Raw genomic sequence first — 21271 nt, 5'->3', positions numbered from 1 at the left:
GTCTGCTGGAGATATGAATTTGCAGCTTTTTCAGTCCTTACTTGGAGAGGCAGGAACACTGAATCACTTATGAGGCATCCATTCTCCTAGCTGTCAGAGTGTCTGTGAAAACATGCAATCACAAGTGAAAGCAAGTAGAGTTGGGAACATGGCAAAGTCACTTTGCCTGTGGTTTGATTCTATTTTGCCTTCTCAGAAGGAGGATATCCATTCTACCATCACTGGTAGAATTCCCCTACTTAATCAAGCTCAAAAACCCCAGAATTTCAAATGCAATTAAAAAGGGAAGGAGCCAAGTAACATTGTAGCTTTAAAAAAAAAAAAAATCCACCCATTTTTGGCAGTGAGGCAATACTGTGAACATATGCACAGGAAGTGCATGTGTGCTGGGCAAAACTTTGCTACACAGCAAAAAGCTATTCTTTCTTTCACACATTCCTGTTGTGAGCTGGAAGCTTTTGTCTTTCTAGATCTTGTGAGTGAGACAGTGTCAAGGAGTGCTCCTACTGGTAGTAGAGACCTGCAATAAAAGCCTAGATGTTTATAGGTTTGCATTTGAGGTGGGAGAAGAAGATGATCCTCCTTGTCTGTCAGTCTGGAGACAATAGACAATGTGGTATTTTAATTTTTAAGGTAATTAGACAAGGAATCAAAAACTCTGTTTAGTGTGCTCATAATGGTGGAATGAGAACTTCCCTGTTACCCTACTTGGCACTTGTGTGTCCTAACCACATCACATCCCAGTGGCACAACAGCAGTTGTCACATCTGGACAATATTCCACAGTGACTTGAGTGCCTCACCACAAAAACTAGTGGTACAGAAGGGCTGCAGGCTTTCCCTCTGTCCAAATACTTGCCACAGCTCAGCAAATAATCTGAGCAGGTCTGCCATGACTCAGGTAAAGCACTTTCATTACTTTTTCCTACATCTGTAATAAACAGGGAAACCCCCTGAATTGTCATTTTTCAGAGTAAGTCCCTAAGGTCAGAACTCCCCTGGGGCTTTCCCCTGGTCTGTGGTCTCATCTCCTTCCCCAGTAATTCCTAATGTGGGTAATCACCTTGCAGTTCTCCAAATTCCCCATGCTGAAGTGCTGCTGTGGGTCATGTTCATTTTCTATCACTAAAACAGCCACCTTGCAACACTACAGTTCAGGAGGGCTATTCTTGAATACCCAAAGTGCTACAAAGGTCACACACAAAGAAATATTCATGGAAGATATGGTGGCCTAGTATTCATGTCATCTAGTTCCTTGAAAGTGTTTCTAGTCTGCTTATGAGTAAGATGGACTGTGATATCCCACTGATGAGCACATTCTTTCTATAGGGAGGATGCTGCCTGTTTGAAGGAGGCAGGTTCAAAAAGGTTCTGGTCAGTACTTGCTTTAACAGTGTACTGCTGTATAGCTCCAGAGTAAACTAAGCTTTATTCCTTGCATGCAAATGTAAACAGCAAAGAACAACCTGCTTTTTCTCCTTTTCATACTGCATTTGTTCTAGTTTGTTGCTATCAAGTGCTTGCAGGGTATGTAGCTGTTGCTACCTGTTTTTTTACAGTTATATCTTGGGGCTGCCTTTCACAGGTGAAATGGGTGAATGGATGCTTGATGGTCTGCAACTTGGTATCTGAGCTAGTAGTTAATGTTTTGTACCTGCTTTGAGAGCAAAGGAAAAGGAGCTGTGGGCTTTGTTTAATCAATATCACAGAAAGCACTTTGGAAGGGTTTGTTTTTGCCATCTTGGAATGGGTGCATAACCCTGTTTCCTGATTTATCAGTTGTTGAAGAATTACATAGTTTTGCATGTTCATTTTGGAGTGGAGGGGAGAAGAACAGGTAATAGTGGGCTCCATGAGGTTTGTGTCTTGGAAAAGTTTGAAAGTATGATAGTAATGGTGTGCTCTGTTTCTCTCTCCCCATGCCCCCCCCTCTTCCTTCCTTGGCCCCCTTTTCCTTCCTCCTCCACTGCATTCCTTCTGCAGCCTCTGAAAACCATCTCCAGAGTTCTCACCCTCTCTGCAAAGGACGAGCCCCTCTGGCTCCCACTCAGACCCCTGAACTCTAGGGAACAACAGGCTGTTTTGATCCTGAAGCCCTTCCAAGGGAGCAGATGCTCACAGAGGTTTTTGACCAGAGACACTCTTTAGCATGCAGAGACGTCTGCCAGCAGATATCTACACTCAGGAGCACATGAAGCACATGCTTAAGACTGCAGTGTGACACTCCAGCACCTCCTATCCCATGGCTGTTCACCAGAGCTGCCTTCCCCAGTGTGCTTCCACGGTTTGTTTTCTAGTCCTGACCTTCTGAGGTTGTCAGCAGCTCTGTCACTAAAGTGCACCAATATCCTGCAAGCAATACCAGCCTGCTTGCAGAATCTGTGTTCCCTTTAATTCAATGATTCCCATTAAAGTCAGAGATGAAAATTCTGGTGTTTGAGAATTTGAAGAGGGAGTAAACAGATGGAGGGGGTAGAATTTAAAGAGGGAGATCACTTAAAGTGATCTCAAGGCACAAAGTAGATAGGGCAAGGGGAAATGGGCCAGCTGACAGCTTTGGTAAAGGATTTGCGATGGAGAGTTTGATTATATGCATCTCACTGGGCATCCACTCTGGTAAGACCAGAAATTACTTTTCCAGGATTTCTCATTTATGACAAGCACAACTTCTCAAAGAAACTGGTGAAAAAAGACTTCTAGTTGGTTGTTTGCATTGATTCTTGAAATAAGAAAGAGAAGGAATTGAGATTGGGAACAGGTGTAGGCAAGAACCCTTTTTTTTGTGTGCTCAAGGGGGCGTGACCTCAGGGTGTACAAACATCAAATGAAAAAAAGGGATGGATACAAAATATCTGTGAAGAGAGCAGCCATTCGTAGGAAGGACAATGCCTTAATAGTGTAGAGATGGAAGGCCTCTTCCAAGTTCAGTTGCAACAGGATTTGTCTCATAAACTTCCCCAGCCATTTCCTTGGTCAGGGAATTGGAAGTACCTGTGGAGGAATCCTGTGTCTCACAGAGCCTAGTGCAATCTAATTGAGAAATGAGAGTAGGATCCTCTCCAGGGCAGGTATTCAGGGAAAGAGCAAGGAATGTTTGTCCTTCTGTCAGCACAGAGAAGGGTGTCCTTCAGTGCCTCTTGGCACAGATATGCTAGGGCACAGCCATTCTGTGTGTGAGGCTGGCTTTGTGTCAGGCTTGGGCTGGTGGAGGTTGTCCCACCTGCCCTGCCTTGCTCACACAGGGGCTGTGGCCCAGTGTCCAGTTTGGCCTGTCTTGCAAGTCTCAAAACTTGTGCTCTCAGGATCCAACACCCTCACCAAAGGCCTCTGGAGTGGTGAGTATGTGGGATCTGTGATGTACACAGCCCCTTGCACTGCTTGCCTTTTCTCCCACACCAGAGCAGGAGAACTGGGTTGCTCCAGGCTTGGGAATCATCCAGTTCATGGTTGTTACCATGCTCTGTCAATATACTGGTGCTTCAGCCTGACCCCATTGCCTTTCACATTTTGGAAATGTCTGCAGCAGGTTGACACGAGAGCTGCCGGGATCTCTTGTGCAAAGGAACTGAAATGCACAGTGGAACTGGGTCCATCTGTCGATCTGCTTTACACACCTTCCTGAAGCAGTGGACCAGGCTGGGCTGAATTACACACCACTCTTCACAGGTGTCTGCTGAGCTTACACTCCAGTCTTCAACAAGGAACTCCCAGGAAACTCTTCAAACATGGTGCCAACTAACATGGATCACTCTCAGGTTGTCCAAGTCCAGCTCTATCCCCCTCCCAAGTGTGTGTTAGAGATGGTGTTTGTTAGCTGTCCTTCCAAACAGTCATAAGGCAGGGCCCAAAATCTTGGATGTTAACTGAAAGCCGAAGCTAATCCTGCTGTGACACTGTCTAGTTGAGCAGGAGTGACAGCTCATGGAAAACAACGTGAGACAATTCTTCATGGCAAAAATGCTTTAGCATGTCTCTCACTCCTGATCGTGGAATTCTTGGTGCACTTTTCTATTGCTCAGTGAAGTCAGTATAGGGAACCAGAGAAAATGGTGAACAGATATGATTTGTGGGCAGAAATTATGAAGGACTTGTCACCTCTTTAATTTGCAAATATATCACGGTGTGGGAAAGGTGTGGGTGTGTTGTTTCTGTTGTCATGCATCCCACTGTAATCTTTCACCCATTATTTCCAGACTTCAACTACCTGTACAGGTCTGAACGGCTGTGCCGAGTTTCTGGGATTAATTTGTGTTAGGTGGCCCTGTGGTTACAATGCTCCATTCTCCTACTGCCTTCTATTCTGGGCAGATAGTGAAAGCAGTGCAAAATTGTATGTGAGAGCTCTGTGCTGCTCCTGGTGCCTGCTTCACTTCCTGTGAACTTCAGAGAGAATTATATGCTGTGAAATCAATAGGGTCTCACTCTGAAAGTACCTTGTAGATGGGACTAGTGAGTTTCCCATTGGAGCTGTGGCTAAGAATGACTATTTCCTGTGCCAAACTTGGACCCACAGTTCCCCTTGCTGAGGAAAAATAATACCTCTCACCTTTAATATGAAGATTTCAGGACAATTTCATATAAAACACTACTGAATTATACTAATATTTCCACTACAAAGAGTGATATTATCCACTCATTCTTTTATACAGATTCAAACATTGAGATTAAATTACTTTCCTGTCTCACTTTGAGAGCTGGGTACATAACCTGTGAGACAAAATGTCAAGCCAATCTTTTAACTGGAAGATTTTGCTGTAACCCGTTACCCTTGTATTTGTCAATCTGCCACGGACTTCTTTTCCTTGACATCTTGCCCCTAATGCAGGGAGTAAAAAACCCATCCAGTTTTATGGTGAATGTATCATATGGGAGCAGAGAGCAGCAAAAGGTTTAGGACTCCTTTCTGATTCTCTGTATCCTGAAGGCAGAGCTAGGCACAAGCAGTAGGCAGGTCATATGAGATGTCTGTTTTGCTGGGTAGGGTGAGACTCCAGGGAAGACATGACATTGTCCTGCTGTGGGAAGAGCACAGAGAAGTTAGACTGGGCATTGGCAGGTGGAGGTTGCTATCCTAACACAGAAGCAAGATTCTGGACTTTGCACTGCTTTGCAAGAGATAGTGAATGGGGTGCTGTGCCCTGGCTGGGATGAACTGGCTAGAAGGGTGTGCATGGGTTTGCATCCTTCACTTGTCCCTTGATCTGAACAGCACCGCTCTTGCTCTGAGTGCTCCCAGCACAGTGACAGGAGCACAGTTGTGAGCCTGTGCAACTCTACAGCTTTCTATCTATATCAAAGCCAAGTCCAGTGCTTCCAGGAGTGCAGATTAGCACCTCTTTCAGGCAATGTGCCTTGCTGTCCCATTCATAAGTGATAAAAACACATCCATCCCAACTCTGGAGTGCAAAACATGCTTGTAAGGAATAGCCCTTATACTCAAGGGAGTACCTGATATTTATGTAGGAATGCCTTTTTCTTCCCCTATCTGAGCCTACTGGATATATTTTTACTGCCTAGAACTTCAACCTCCTTACTGTCCTTCAGAACAAAATTTGAACCTGCTTTGAAGCATCCACTCACTTGCTTCAGCCTTGAGCCAGCATTTCAGAAGCAATGTGGATGGACATTTTAATGTGTCAGTATAGACACAGCTGTTTTGTCCTGCCTACAAGAACTTCAGATCTGCAACACTCCTGTCAAGAATATTGTATTATGGAGAAGACAATTATCTCTCTCAGGATGAGAAGGACTTGGCTGCTTTTACTCTTGGAAAGGTAACTATGGCTGAAGGTATATTCTCAAACATGTCTGACCTAGAAAATGCCAAAATGGTTGTCTATATAGCCTTAGTGATTTATAAACCTTGCTGTATGAGACACAGGAATATATTATTTGTCTTCTGTTGTTTCATCCTGAAAAATGTTCACTTGCCGTGTCTTAGATGGGAGCGCATTGTAGACGGGAAGATGGAGAGGGAAAACAAGGACAAAGGAATAAATTCTAGTTAGTACAAGTTTTTGCCATGGTTTGTAACTTAAGTATCTTCAAGGTGATGTAAACTGCAGCCCTATTCATTCTATGGCACAACAATTTTATCCTGGGGAAAGAATTTTAGAAAACTCTTAGAAATCTACCTTTGTGGCTTTTCTCTTTCACAAATACAAAATGAGTTACATAGGGACACAGAGGTGATGGGAAAGACCTCTTCATGTGTTTCCCTAAATAGGAGGAAAAATGCGTTGCTTCAAACCCCAGGCTGCATCCATAGGCTCAGTGCATCCCTGTATGACATTCCTGAGGCTTACCTGCTATTGAGAGGCAGTGGTGCTACACAGAACTTGCCAATAATGGATGGCTCATCCTTGCTCCAAAAACGATTCTTGGGGATATACTTCAGGGTCACACTATTTATCTGGCAGAGGGGAACTCGGTGGGCCAGCAGCTGTTTGCCTGTCTCCTGGTCCTTAGGTCTGCAAGGCAGGATGTGAGGAATGTGTTCAGTCAACTTGCAGATACAGTCCACGTGCAGATCCATGGAAACACTGGAGGAACCTGCAGCATTATTGTGAAGCCCTCACATAATAAAATGGAGTAAGAAGAGTCATCTGTCAAAACAAGTAAGATGCATGAGCATCTTACAGGCTGTCTCTCCAGCCCGTTTTATCTCTGTATTCAGGAATATTTTTGTATAAATATCCTTCCTTCCATCACCAACTCTTCTTACTGTTGCATATTGATTGAAACACTGCTCAGCTTGCCACAGAGAGGTAAGTCGTAGATAAGTCAACATCTATGAAATGGTGAATGGCATGGATGGGGATCAGTTGTTCATCATTTCTTCCAGTACACAGACTGGGGTCCTCAAATAAAGCTAAGAGGTGGCAGGGTCAAAAAGAATGCACACTGCACAGAGTACCAGTCCTTTCAAGACGTTAAAATCCTTGCTTTGGGATGTTGTAAATGCCAGGAAGTTTACATGACTGTACAAGTCCAGGGAGGGGGACTGGACACGTTTGTGGAATACAAAAGCTAGTAAGAATAGAGATCTCATCTTTGACTCTGAAAGTCTCTGACACGTAACTAGACACAGAGAAACTCTTTGGGGAAGTATTGCTACATGCTTACACAGAGATTTTTTATACTCTTCTCTAGCTACTTGCTTTTGATCATACTGAAGGTAGGATGCTTGGATAGAGGGACCTTTGTCCATCCTTATGCTCTTACCCAGGCAATGTGAACTGAGAAATGACAGAGGTTTGGTTTGGTAATGAGCCAATGACCAGAACCCAGTGAGTTGTGTGCCACAGATATGTGCTGCCCAGGTATTTTAAGTCCCTTTTATGGAGTCCATCCAGTGGGCCTTACACTTGACCTTCTTGGCACCTCCTAGGGCATGGAGATAATTGATTCCCTTGAAATCAGCTGGTTTGGCATAGTCCTAGTGATACCTTGGGTTTTAGCTTTTCTAATTTTCAAATTCTCTGCTGCTTATTGTGTAACTCTAAAACTTCATGTTAGGTGTTAGTGAATTCTCTTCACAGGATAGTTAGACAAAACATCCCTTCTCAGCTAGAAAATCAAGGACAACCTTTACCCAAAAAGCATAAACAACAGCTAAGGGAAAGGGGCAAGCCAGGGAGCTGATACTTCATAGCTTGGGGCTGTGGTTGGATAATTGACCCCAACATGTAGATGAACCGAAACTCATAGAAGTGTAAAAACTCATGACAGGAATCCATCTTGGATTTGACTTGGGTGTAGCCCCAGCTGGGCTCTTGCATTGCCTAAGGTGTATCCTTTCAGTAAATACCTATTTTATTCCTTTTGCTCTGCTTAGTCTCTGTTTCAGGTCAGCCTTTCCAGGCATCACCAGAATCACCTGAGTGATGGTCTCACCAGAAACATGATGGCAGGGAAAGGGAAGAGGTGATGAAAGGGTCAGGAAGAGCCTACAATTCTGCTAACCAAAGTAACTCAGGCACAGGCTGTCAGCAGCATTCACAGCAGCCAACCCACACCAGCACACCCAGTCCATGCGCTTGACTGCAGCAGTAGTTGCTGGGTTTTGTGTGTCTGTGTCTGGCTTGAAGCTGCTAAAAATAAGCATGGCAAAATTGTGCCTTCAAAAAAGTGAATAATGGTTAGAAAATGGAAGCCACCTCTCTATGGCATATTGTCCATGGACAGAGAATCATGTTGAAAGAGCCACTTCTGGGACTAACACTTGGTCTGATCCTGCACAACCTTTGGATGGATTTAGGAGACTTGGCTGCCTTTAGAGGTATGATTTCTTGGATATGGGGGATGATGTCATGTGATGTGTAAGCACACAGCAGTGCAGCTGGGAAGTGTCCTGTGTAACAAGCTCCTCACTCATCAGGCCCACGTCAGCTACTGAAGCTTGGGGACATATCTCTTGGGGCGTTCTGAGCAACTGGTGGGGAGGAGTGAGATTGGAATGGATATTTGGGAGAAGAGACGAGAAGGGCAGTGTGAGCAAGACACAACCATGTGAGTCCTTTTGCTGAAGGTCTGAGACTAGCTGAACACTCCCAAGTTAGTCCCTCTGCACTTCTGGGAAACTGCAGGATGATATACATGACAGATCATCTGAGATAAGTCACTGATCGATTGGTGTCTGAACTGTGATGTGAGGATCTATGTTTAGATGCCCATTTGATACTCTGAGCTTGACTGCACTGGAAGGCAGAGCTTTGCCTAGGGCAGGGAAATTTGCCCTTTGCTAACTAGTGGGAAATAAAAGAGGATATCTTCAATTTTATGCTCTCAAATCTGTAGGTTTATTGGTATAAGCAAATTTTTCAGTTTAGCCTTGAGGCATTTAAAAGAAGCACAGTTGCTGTCCTCCCTCCTCCCCCCACCCCATCCTCCACAGGGCATCTCTGGATAGGTTAGCCTGCTCTAACTCCACTGTCTCATTAAAACGGGAGGGTACAGCAAAGCCTCGGGATTGCCCATCTGGCTCATTTCCCTGGGTAGCCTTTCCCTCTAGGGCTCATATGCCTCCTGCTGGATTCCTACCAAACCTAATGTCTGGCAACTGCCAATGGAAGCACCGCATGGGTCCTGGTCTGACCTGGGTATTACTATTTCTTCCCTCATGCATCTGTGGAAAAGGCAGATTTGGCTTCCAAACCAGGAGGAGTTGAACAAGACTGAGCTCCACCCAGCCGGAACACAAAGCCAGATTGTGGTGCATGGCTGGAAATCTGTGACCAAGCATCTGTGTCACTCTGGAGAGTACCTTAGTGTGGGGCTTCCCCTTTCCCATTTCTCCCCTCTACCTCCTGGTGCCCACGACTTAATCAGCAAAACAATTAGCTCCAGGTTACAATATTTTGGCTTAGCAGTAAGGACTGTGTGGGACTCAGCACTGGAACCCCTGTGATCCCAGGAGAGCTGCCTGGAACTCTTTAGCAGACTGCTTTCCTGCTTCCTGAGGAAGCCAGCAGCATGTGCTAGCTGCATAGTGGTCCCCAGTCCAGAGAAATGGGCAAGAAGTAGGAAGAAGTGAGGAAGACCTTGGGGAACTTTTTTTGTGGTGGGGAGATCCCCTGGTGGCAAGAGCTATGGAAGCTGTGGAGTCTGATCTTTTAATTCAGACACAGTCTGGCAGAGGGTGAAGTTTTCAAGAGGCATCTTTCTGTCTACACAGTGGATCTTGGTCCTCTGCCCCTTGCTTTTGCCTGCAATGGGAGTGAGAGCATTGCTGCATTACTGCAGAGGCAACAAGCTACTAACACATTTCTGACTATGTTGAGGTGCACTTGTCTCCTCTTTGCAACTGCTGTCTCCTTGAGCATCAAGAGAAATGTCTAAACCACCAAGTCCATCCATCTGGAGCCTCTGGTGGATTGAGGTTTTTTCTGTAAGCCACCCCTGTCTGCCAGAACAGGGCTAATAACTATCTAACAGTGATTGCAGTTTGAAGTGGCACCAGGTCAGGGTATGGTGTGAAAAAGGAACCAGCGTAGCCATACAGAAGTATTCAGATCTGGGGCTCCCAGGGTGTTCCTATTGCTCTGTACACTTGGGAAAGATATGGACCCAGTCAGGGTTACTGAGTAATGGTAGCACATGCCTGATTCTTGAGGACATTTTGGGAAAATGCGGATGGACTCAAGAAACAAGGTTATGGTTCATCACTCAGAGAAATACACCACTGTTGTGCTTCTCCTGGACTAGGATAAACATCCTTACTCATGGAGCTGGGGAAAAAACAGGCCAGAAACATGCACTGTCACTCACATGGTGATCTTGGCTGTGTCCTTGGTGCTGTTACTGCTGAAACTGATCTCAATGCTGGTGACTCTGTTTCTTTTCTTCTGCAAGTGGAACTCAACCAGGCTGTGGTAGACTGAGCAAGAAGCAAAGAATGTGGGAGTGAGGACATGTACTATCTTTTGGACCTACCCATGACAAAAGAGGGGCTCTAGCACTCATTCCCTGGCCCCACCAGCAGAAAAGATTAAACAGACATAAGAAAGAATCAAGTCTCTGTGCTATGTGAGTCACAGGGGGCATGTCTGTATAGCCCAGTGTGAACAGACATGCATTTTCAATCCCTTTTACTTCAGCCCTGAAACCATGTGGTTGTGTTAGTTCAGGGCTGTGCCTACACTAACAAATCTGTTGGAAAGGACTTTATGGAGGAGATGTGCAGGGTTACTGCTTCAGTGAGTGTGTCTCAGACCCCATGGCCCATAGCAGCTGACTCTGATGGGGTAGTGTACTGTAACTACCGGGGCTCCTCACAGGATCTGCCTCATTGGCAAACACCCTTCTGGCTCCTTTTTTTCTCATGCTACTTACCACAGAATGGAGGTGAAGGACTGGTCATTAAAAAAACTTTCACTTCCTGTGGCAGCCTGCTCATGTTGACACCTGCCTGCTCCAGCAGGCCTGCGGGAGGAAATAAAGTCAGTGCAGGGAAAGCCATGAATGACAGAACAGAAATATAATCAGTCACCTCCTTTCATCCTGCTTGACTCCCCTGTCTTGGAGAACAGGTCCCTTTCTTATACCAGTACAAATCAGAGCAAATACAGTTTTGTGGTATCTGTTTGACAGGTTAACATTCCCTCCGAAAAAAAATCATCACCAGAGAACCTCTTGGTGGCTTTCTTTTCATTCTTCTGCTAACAAACTGTGTTATCAGTTGAATCTGTGCAAGACTAAAGACTATCTAGTCAGGAAACAGTGCAGATGTAAATGGCAGTGCAAACACAAGGGAAATATAATTCCTTGGTCAAATGAGGAAACTACCATAACTCACGGCCTGCATCACTGAATAGATGGCAAAATAGTTTGGTGAGATGGAGAAGAGGTGGCTGCTCTGAGACAACCTATACCCAAAAAGGCCTCTCTTTATGCTCCTCTGATACCATACTGCAAATAGCAGCAGAAGACACTTCTTTCCTCATACCACAGCCCAGTTTCAGAAGCTAAAAAGAGGCATCTATTACCTTCTCCCAGTCCAAGGAGTTCATCTTTGGGGTGACCATGGCAGAAATTTATGAAAAGGAGGTGACTCAGCAACACTGAGTGGTGTAGAAGAATGGAACTTCAGGCTTGAACTAAAATTTCCATCTGCTTCTTTAAACAAGACATTTTTTGGAGCTGATTGCCTACTGATTCTGGCAGGTGATTCTAGAAACTCTCTTTCAGCACATATTTGGGCCCTAGGAAATGTTTAAAGATCAGAAATGTTCAAGGTTTTGCTGTTCTACCTTGGACAAGATAAGAGCTTTTATAATGTATCTATAGAAGCCTGAAAATGAAACAGCTTCTCACTTTTCCCAAACAGATCCAAAGCAAATATTGCTCAGTCAAATCTGGACTGCATCCTGTGCTTTGCACTGACACCATCAGGAATGTATTTTCATCTGCTCCAGGAAGGACTCATACTGATACTGTACCTATTCTGGGACAGGAGGACAGGAAGGGTTCTACACAGTCCAGGCAATGACCATTTAGAAAATCTTGATGGTTTGCACAGGGGAACCCCACGATGGGACAGGGATGGTTCAAGGCACTGATGTAGAGATGTACTGCCCGCATGTGATCACAGATCAGAAAATTATAGCCTGCAAGGAAAAAAATTAACAAGACAAAATGAGTCTTACTGTTAGCTTCAGGCTTTTTGCTCATTCCCATGGAACTGGGAGTGAAGGAACACTCTTACTGCAGTGATCACCTTCCCATTAATAATATTTTGCAGGGCATTTCTGTGTGCTACAAGCCCAGATCCCACTGCAAGAAAAGTTCTGCAGGAAGTTAGAAGTGTATCTATCTCTCCGACTGAATCCCTTAGAAGAGAGGGACCACAGGACTGTCATGTTTCTGTCAGTGTCCCATCAATCAGGCCATCAATCAAGCTCTCTGTAAGGGGGTGCAGCAGCTTTGACTCCCACATGCACTGAAACCCCAGCAATGAGAAATAACGTACCATAGGTATCCCAGGTAAGCTGACTCTAATGCTGCTGACTCATGCAGAACATATGTGAATGTTAATGAGCCCACACTGTTTACTGTGGGAAGTCCTCTTCTCTAGAAGACAAGGACAGTAACTGCATGAACTGTCTCTTTAAGCACACACTACTGCCAGCATGAAAACAAAAAGCAGCTTTTGTTAGTGCTACCTAAGAGCCTTTCTAGCAAAGTGTCATCTCTACTGAAGCTAGGGTTTTGTGTCACAGAGAAGCATCACCAAAATCACATTTCTTGACAGTGGTGCTGCCAAGACTCTTGATCAGTACAAGATTAATTCCTCCTGCTTCTTGTACTGCTGAGAAAAGATGTGGGCTGTGAATATGTTTGTCTCACTTTCTGACTGCTCTGGCTGTAGCAAGAGCTGCTTGCCAAACAGCATTTTCACAGTCTGCTAAAGGGCCATGAAAACTCTTTGCTTGGCTGGAGAGTGTTCTTACCAGCAGAGATGAATCGGGGGCATCCTGGCTGATCTTTGCCTCCATTGACAAAATAATCGATGTGGCCTACTGGAATCCGGATCCCGAAATCTGAAAGGAGGTGAAAGGCCACTTCATCCTCAGGCTTGGCTCTTCTGTAGGCTTTACCCTACATGTTGATGACAGGTCCCAATAATTGGTTGAGTATTAGTAGTGCTGCAGCCAGCCCTAATGCTGGCGACATCAAGGTCAGATTTCCTGCTTCTACATGTGCAGGTGTGATGTATGGAGCAGAAAATGCTCTATGCCCTGCCATCAAAATGACTGGAAACTGTGTCTTAACCACCCCCTCAGTGACTCTGGTTCTTGATTCTATGTATAGGAGAACTAAACTGACCACAGCCTTAATGTGGGATTATGAATGATAATTGAGAGTTGTGTTGGTAGAGGTTTTCATGTTCTCCAGGCAAAAGGAGCACAAAAATGTGACTCAAAGGTGCCACATTACTCTTTAGCACATGTTCTGCCTGTGTAGATCCTCAGTGCTTTAGAGATGTCACTCTGTTGTTGCACCAGCTGCTGGTTTGACTCCGCTACTTTCCAGCAGCACTCTCAGTGGCACCTTTCTTACATAAGGTAGGAAGAAACAAAGTGAGACTAGACTTATAAATTCCCTTTTGGCAGTAAAAATCATGCCAAGCTGGTTCTGCATGAACTCACTCAGCTGTAGCAATCTCCACCTGTCTGTTGTTTGGAGTGCTCTGGGGTATGAATACATCATCAAAGCCTTTCTTAACAAGAAGCTTCCTCAGAGTGAATTCATGGTAGTCTGGCAAAAAAGGGACAACCACCTACAGATGGCTTAGCAATAATGATGTCAGGAGGAACAGAAGCCCAGGCTGAGGAAGAGGGAAGCCAGCTTACTGTCAGCATCTGTATGAATGGCTTCCACAAAGAGGGCATCCCCAGGATCCAGGCGTTCCTCAGGGCTGGCTCTGGTGTACTTAGGGCCTGCAGGATCCAGGGCTGTAACAAAATCAAACACCTCAACAACAAATACTCTTCAGCCCTTCTCTTTCTTATTTCTGGACCAGTTATTTTATCTAAAACTTTAAAAATAGTGCAAGGCAGAAATAAAAAAATATTCCCAGGTCTCAGCGCTTAAGGTCCAGAATAGTTTCTGCCAGAGCCAATTTCCACTACAGCTTCCTTGTTTTGTCCTCGCTGTTCCACACCCTTTCAGCAGTGTTTTAACTCAAGGTTCTAGGCTGTAAAGCCATGACTGAGCTTTAAACAGCTCTGACAGAGTGGGTGTATAGTGTCTCTCGGAGTTTTGGTGAAAGAGAATCAAACTTTTTAATGCCTTCCCAAATTGTATTGTCAAGCCTATTAGCACTACAGTCTGAGAAATGTCACTGGAGATCAGCTGTTAGGCGGTGAATTCAGCACCCCAGGCATTAACCAATTCAGTAATTACAAACGTTTCACATTACCTAATAATTTTAAACCGAAGAGGCTTCTGAGCCCTTTCTCCATAAATAAAATTGAGTCTTTAGCAATCGTCTACATTTTTTCCCAAAACTTGCTCCTAGAGCAGCTTCTGTGGACTCAAAAGAACACAGAAAAGCATCCTTGGCAATACCAAGAAGCAGATTAAAAAAAAATCTGAGGTTTATCCTGTTCTTGTTTTATAGAAAAGTAACCTCACAAGACTTTTTTTTACTTCCTAGGCAACAATAGTTTAACAAGTCTGATCCACATGCCACTTAACCTCGGATCTGGCTGGTTTCACAGCTTTGGACTCAGTCTCATTAATTCTCTATGGAGAAGGCAATATCAACAATATACAAATGGGCATGTCTGCATTCATGAGGGGAAAGGGAAAGAGGAAAAGGAAAAGGAGGAAAAACCTTATTTCCTGTTCTTTCTGTAAATAAAAGCCAAAAATAGGAATTTAATGCTCTTTTATCTTGACATGCACAAAAAGCTGAGAGGTTCCCCACCCACTTCTGCAGAACAAGTTGTAATTAAAAGATACTGAAAATTGTTATTTAGTGTGGCATAAGGTTCTTAGTGAGGAGGCAGAAACCTAATATGGACAGCAGTCAATTCTAGCTCAGCTGCAAGGCCAGAATATTTCTATCCTTTCTCATCTATCCCTTCCTTCTCCAAGCAAAAGCTCCATAAACTCCATTGAGATGTACATCTTTGCTAAGGAAACTATTCAGTGGAGCTCTGCATGCAAATTAATTCCTTCAAGCATTTTCATTTCCTCTGCAAGTATTGAAACAAAGTCTTCTTTCTAAGTTTGGTAAGTGCTGTTTATTCCAGTTTCTTTCCTGCACAGGGAGATATCCATTGGAACGGGCATGGATTAATGAAACTCACTTTGGAAAAATAAAGTCTGTGCTCTGATACCCAAGACTCCATCCGGTTTTGCTCCACACTGCTCTTAGGCAACTGAAAAACACTTCAGCAAATTGTGGCTCTGGGACAAAATTCCTGTGTGAGTGTACACATGTGTGTGAAGAAGCAGGAGATATCTTGGGTCTAACCCAACCTGTCTTCAGACTCATAAATCTGAACTGGAATCTGCAATGCCCAGTGTTCCTATGAAATCATAGGATAAACAGGAATGTGGAAAAGTGATTGTATTCTAGCAGAATTAAAAATTGAATAAATAACTGAGCTTCTGTTACATGTGGCAACATAAAGGGAAAGAGTGTTTAACTCTGCAGTTAATTACCGTGGTTTCATGGAATGTGTCTGCTTCTGCTCATCTGAAGACATCACTGATCATAAAATTATGGCACAAAATAGAGGCTACTTCAGTTTTCTCCTAATGTAAACTTTGATTCACAGCTTTAACAAGGGCTCACCATGAAATTCACTTCCTCTTAAGAAATGCTTGTATTTCATGTAGCATGCGTAGATGTGAAAGCTGAACCAACATTTCTCTGGACAGCCCTGCCAAGAATGCAGTGAGACCTCTCACTGAGAATACCTCTGTGAGACAGACCAGCATGGACTGAGGCAGACTGGGACCTGAGGCCACACTACTGCAGACTTTCTGTCTGTTCCTTCTTAGTGGCATTCCTCTCCTATCAAAATGAATCTCTACTGTTGGGGATTCCCAGAATTTAGTAAAACCGTTGACAATCTGATATGACATAAAATGCAGCCCTACTTTGAGGAGGGGTGATGGTGGCTGTGTGTGAACTAGAAACCTTCCAAAGTTTCTTCTTATCTAAATGATTCTGTGACTTTATTCATGCTCCACACCTAAAGGCTGAACAGGTCCTGAGTGCACCAAAAGCTCTAAATGAAGGATCCGCCTATTACCATTTTGCTCTGCAATTCCCCCAATGCAGCCTTTTCCTCACACCTTGGAGTCTGGCTGTGTTTAAGGTCAGCTCTGATTTAGTACAGTTGAGTGGCATTAGACCAGCCTACTGTGAAAACAGACAGCTTGTGGGGGAGAACAGCAAGGCGTCTCATCCGGGTCCTCCCAATGCTGGCTCATGCTCTTGCCTTTCTCCCTCACCTGAGCTGTGTGTTAGGGATGCCATGCTTTGGCCTTTGCCTTGTTGGTCCTGCTCGGTCCTGACTTGACTTCCCAGCTTGATCTTGGGTGATCACTGGAGTGTAGATGACCCTGGTTCCTCTCACTGGACCTGCTCTGCTCTTCTTACCCAGACACAGTAGGACTGTATGCCTTGTCTATGAGGCTACTGCCTCACAGTGCCCACCTTACTGTCTCCTTGACTGTTAGCTCACATTTTCCTGTAGAGAAGCTCACTCTGCTGCTCCCCCCACAACTGCATTATGGGCTTTAATTCTAAGAATCACATGTGCATGCTATAATTTAGAAGGAAAGCTTCTGGGTGTTGTGGGTTTTCACTAGTTGTGAGGGCTCATACTTTGCTAAGCTGGCACCAGTTTGAAGAGTGTAGCATAGGTGGAAGGACCTTTTTGCAAATACTTGTGTTCTTTTGCCAGCAGGGGAGGGATTGATGTTGAAAAGGTGATGTCAGAATCTAGGAAGAAGCCCAAAACCTTGGATCCAGTGAGCCCTTACAAAATTGAAAGGCTATTCTAAATGACTTCCCTTTCCACCTCTTCCATTTTCTCTCTTGAAGGACGGGTGAGGACCCTAGAATCAGTTTGATGATACCTGTTATCTGTCCCAGGCGACCACCATGGAAGTGCCCCACCAGGCCCCCAACGTGTGCTCCGAGGCTTACCCCAATGATGTGGATAGATGTCCCTGAGACTCCCAGGGCCTGCAGGGTGACAATAATACAAATTATTGTTTCTGTTGCAGAAAGGTGAAATACCCTGTCCCAGCCCACACAGCACCTCTATACCTCTCCTAATGTAGGATTGCTTTTGAGGTGTACAGTGGAAAACCAAATACTTAAGGAAATTATGGGTACTGCCCTTTCTGTTTTTCAGAGCCTTTCTTCGGGTCCACAGGTGCAAACCCAGTCCTAAACAGGCTGGTCAGCACTGCTAACATTTAATGGAGAATTTACGTGTGGCTGGTTAACACAAGGCTTCATCAACCTGACTGCAGAAGTCTTGTTCAGCTGTGCTTTGCATGAACAGAATGGGACACATCTGGGTATTTCCATATGCTGGGAAGTATATCTGAAGCCCAGAGCAAATATAATGTAGCCTCAAATCTCCCTCCCTCCAGCTTCCTGGACAAAATTTCTCAGCAGAGGAAGACTGTCCAGTGAATATGGATCTGAGAAAACCCAAGGCAGGATTTAGGTTTATTCTGAACTAGATAGGCAGCTGACAACTGGGACTTTTTCCAGAAAATGTCAAAACTCAAAAGGAAGAATAAAAATGGTGGCATGCTCAAACCTGGATTGAAAGAGGGAAAAAGGAAACATCTGGAATAAAAAATCCACTTGTGCAACTCCTGGATACCGCAGGCTGGGAGCAGACTGTAGTGTTCCCTGCGCTGGAAATGTACAATGGCTTACCAGGAGCTTGCTGATGAACTGTGAGATGGCGAGGGCCAGCTGTGTGACATTTTCCACTGCAGAGGGATAGGCTCCTGTAGACCCATAAACCCAGTCTACTGCGATCACATTCACCTGGCTGGTGTGCAGTATGGCTTGGACAAGCCCTTCAATCCAGGAAGGTTTGGTACCCAAAGCCCTGTGGACTCACCAGAGACAAGGATGTTAGGTGTTCTCCAAGCAGGGCATGTGCCACTGTGTTGTTCACTGGTGCTGAAGCAGTGTCTCAGAAGAGGCTGCCAGACAGTGGCTGAAAGTTATTTTTGTTACCAGACACCCACACCTGGAAATTTTTTTTGCAGTGGTGTGATAACACTTTCTAGAATGCTCTGATTCAGGAGAGAACCAGATATTTTAATGAATGAGATAAAATTTGCAGGACTCAGGCTGAGATTTTTCTCTGTGGTGTTTCATTAAGCCACCACAGAGCCCACCTGGAGTAAGCGAGGTAACTGGAACACCTGGATCCTTCTCTGCTGCCACTGGCTGGAAGTCCTTGGCCACATGACCTGGTCTTTCACTGCTACATTTTCTCATCTCTAGATAATCACAAAAAAGAATCTATACCAAAGAATTCCAGGAAAACCGAGGAGGCTCTGTTCTACCCAGTTTCCCTAATGCCTTCTGGTGAAGAGTGTGCTATCTTGTTTGAAGGCAACAGCTGGTTTTCTGAGAAGACCCTGCAATATCTGCTGTGGTATCATCCTGGTTTTCTATGCTCTTTCTATTCAGGCTTTTGCACTTCAGAACAAATCATATTATATGGTCACACCTGAAAAACGGCACAGAAGCTTGCAAAATGATGTTGGTTTTTAAAAAAACTCGGCTCCAATCGCAATGCTTTGAAGAACAGAAGGATAATCTGTCTTCTTGGGGTTCTAAATGGCTCATTAATCCAGGCTATTGGGCATGAAACCCAAGCAGACAATTTAAAAGGACAAAAATCTTAAAGAAAAGACTTAACTAAAAATGTTGATAAAAGGAAAGAAATAGAAAGATGTGAAGGAAGAGAGAGAGAGTTGAAAGAGAGAGGAGGGGAGGAAGGGAGGGAGTGGAGGAAGGGAGGGAGGAAGGATTTCGATACAAAGTTCTAAATTTTTTTAGGCTCCAAAGTGTGAAGCACACACAAGAGAAGGCAACTGGTCACAAACTAAAGGACTTGAAGTTGTGCTGTAATGTGGGGTGTCAGCAGCATTTTCTGCCAATAGCTTCCCAGAAAATTCCTGGTTCAGATTTGAGGCTGAGAATCTCAGTCTTTGTTCTTAGCAGTTGTTTTGCATGCAGCCATTCTGCTGGGGAGATAAGGTCACACAAGCAGGAGAGTTGCATGCCAGCTCATCCAGTGTTTTGGAATGCTCCCGCAGTATTTGATTTACCAGTGAAAACCTAGCCACAGTGCTCTTCTTTCTCTCACCTGAAGCCATGGATGATGATTTTGGTTTTCAGGCTGCTGTTGAAACTGCAGTTCTTGATGCCATCATCAGCTGAAATCAGCTCTCCGCAGCTGGGGCTCGAGGAAGTGAACAGAAGAAACTGAACTTTAAGTTTGCTGCCCCGTAGGAAATTGGCTGTCTGGAAGTCAGTGCAGTGATGTCCTGAGACTCTGCCTGTATTCCCTACACAGGGGGAGGGAGTGGCATTTTTGGTCTGTGTCTGTGCAACAGGAAAAAAAAAACCCCTCATTTTAATTCATTAGGAAAATGAATGTAGCAACTTCACTTCTATTGATAAAGATTTAAAGTATGGAGCATAAATTAAAATGAGACAATTCTGGAAACATTACCTGACTGATTAAGTTGTTTCTGTCCTTTGATGGAATTCCAGCTCTGTCTGGGAAAATAACCATGGATGTCATACCAGTTCTGACTTCTGAGAGTTGCTGTACCATGAGGTGAGTGGTATTTTGCTGGGTTTTTTTAGCAGATTGGCCACCTACACCAGCTACTAAGCACATTTATGAGGTGGCTGTTAGATCTTTAAAGAAACTGTTTGCTGGCAGGTAGTCACCACTGAATGGGGAAATTTCTATTCAAATTCTGGCAGGCTTTGTGGAAGGTACAGGTCTAACTGACAATTGCATTAAAAACCCAGAAATAAGTATGAGAATGCTGATGATAAAATATGAGAATGCTGACAAAAAAAAAAAAAAAAAGAGAAAGCCAATGATACTTTCACAATTGATATATTTACTGATTGAAAATGCTTTTTGAGAAGGAAAAGGTTGCTGCTGGAAAGCACTTTGACCTAGATACAAAAAAATAAACATCCCACCTGTAGCTAGTAAAACGCCTGAGCAAATTTAGGCTACAAAGCAAGCACAGAAGTTCAGCAGGATGTGTCACTAGCAGTGTTCCTTTAAGAGCTGGGGTAGTGGCGTCCTGCTGCAATGACAATACATGTACCTTCCCTTTCTGGACTGGAGGAAGTGATACAGCCTTGAATCTGACATATGATAAAATAATTATTAATTTATGTATTCTTAAATCAAACAACCAGCTTCCCAATTTCTCTCAGAAGATACTTTACACCAGCTAGACAAAACAAGGCCTACAGGTCAGCACAAAGGGGTGAGATTCAATAGTCAGATTCCCCTAGAAAGATATGACTATCCCTTACTGTTGTTAATTTCGGTCTTCCTGTGCACTGACAAGGAAGAAGGAAATATTTTTAGAGATCAGCTTGGAAAAAATGTTTGTCATGAGCCAGCCTAAGTAGCAAAAGTGGGTCCAGTGCCAGCACGGTGTGTGTCAGAAGTGACATAAGATTAGGGGGATCATCAGTAAAGGCAAGGCAGGAGATGCATGGCAGTGAAGCTCCAGGTGACATGGAACTGTAATGTGATCACTCAGGCAGTCTTGTTGACAGTACAGTTAAAGAAAGAAATGGAAGTTTGGCATTTGTTTATTCTCTCTCAGCTATTGCAGATCACACTTGCTGAGCTTTTAAAGCAGGAGATGCCACTGCCAGAGGCCAAGTGGTCCTTTTTCTGCGTCTTTTTTCTTTAGGGTAAACATGGATCATTCTTCTAAATCAGGTTAATGGAATGAAATCACTGACAGTGATTGAATCAAAGCATAAGAGAAGGAAGGACCATTTTTGCACTACTTTTTCTCCCTGGCACCTAAAAGGATTATTGCAAGGACCTCTTGACACACAGCTAGTTTAGGGAGAATTGAATTCAGATCCTTCTCTGTAAAACCTTTAATCCCTTGCCAGGCACTCATGTTTTCTTACCTGTTTGTGTTGAGCTGGGAAGCAAGAAGACAGCAAGAATAATGAGCAGTTTTCTCTTAGGATCTTCAACCATCTT

At 44.2% G+C, this 21271-nt stretch overlaps 2 protein-coding genes across 4 annotated transcripts in view; one reads left to right on the top strand and one right to left on the bottom strand.

Annotated features, from left to right (window-relative positions):
- POPDC2 (popeye domain containing 2) overlaps positions 1-4140 on the top strand; it is a 12320-nt gene extending 8180 nt beyond the window's left edge. Inside the window, exons 4-5 of one of the 3 annotated variants that reach the window (XM_062515506.1) lie at positions 974-999; positions 2013-4140. In XM_062515506.1, coding sequence (XP_062371490.1) covers positions 974-999; positions 2013-2065 — 79 coding nt within the window. In that variant the 3' untranslated portion in view covers positions 2066-4140. Of the gene's footprint in view, positions 1-973; positions 1000-1982 lie in introns of all 3 variants that reach the window. The other 2 variants (XM_062515507.1, XM_062515505.1) reach the window with 2 other exon arrangements.
- PLA1A (phospholipase A1 member A) lies at positions 4134-21271 on the bottom strand. Its single transcript, XM_062515509.1, has 11 exons — positions 21196-21271; positions 19376-19577; positions 17923-18100; positions 17103-17211; positions 13853-13954; positions 12950-13039; positions 11939-12106; positions 10833-10922; positions 10269-10377; positions 6305-6469; positions 4134-5014 (listed from the first exon to the last, which is right to left on the bottom strand). The coding sequence occupies exons 1-11, from the start codon at positions 21266-21268 to the stop codon at positions 4930-4932; spliced, it is 1371 nt and encodes a 456-aa protein (XP_062371493.1). The 5' UTR covers positions 21269-21271; the 3' UTR covers positions 4134-4929.

This window comes from Cinclus cinclus, chromosome 2 (assembly GCF_963662255.1).
Source record: "Cinclus cinclus chromosome 2, bCinCin1.1, whole genome shotgun sequence".
In the NCBI taxonomy this organism is placed as follows: domain Eukaryota; kingdom Metazoa; phylum Chordata; class Aves; order Passeriformes; family Cinclidae; genus Cinclus; species Cinclus cinclus.
Note: the sequence above shows the minus strand (reverse complement) of the source record. Positions and strands in the feature narration are given on the sequence as shown.

Bases quoted from the DNA above. Each gene is read 5' to 3' on its own strand.
- PLA1A (XM_062515509.1), bottom strand. From the start codon at position 21,268: ATGGTTGAAGATCCTAAGAGAAAACTGCTCATTATTCTTGCTGTCTTC. The intron at 19,578-21,195 runs GTAAGAAAACAT...CCCCCTGTGTAG, and splicing joins TCCCAGCTCAACACAAACAG to GGAATACAGGCAGAGTCTCA. The intron at 18,101-19,375 runs GTGAGAGAAAGA...GTGAGTCCACAG, and splicing joins ATCATCATCCATGGCTTCAG to GGCTTTGGGTACCAAACCTT.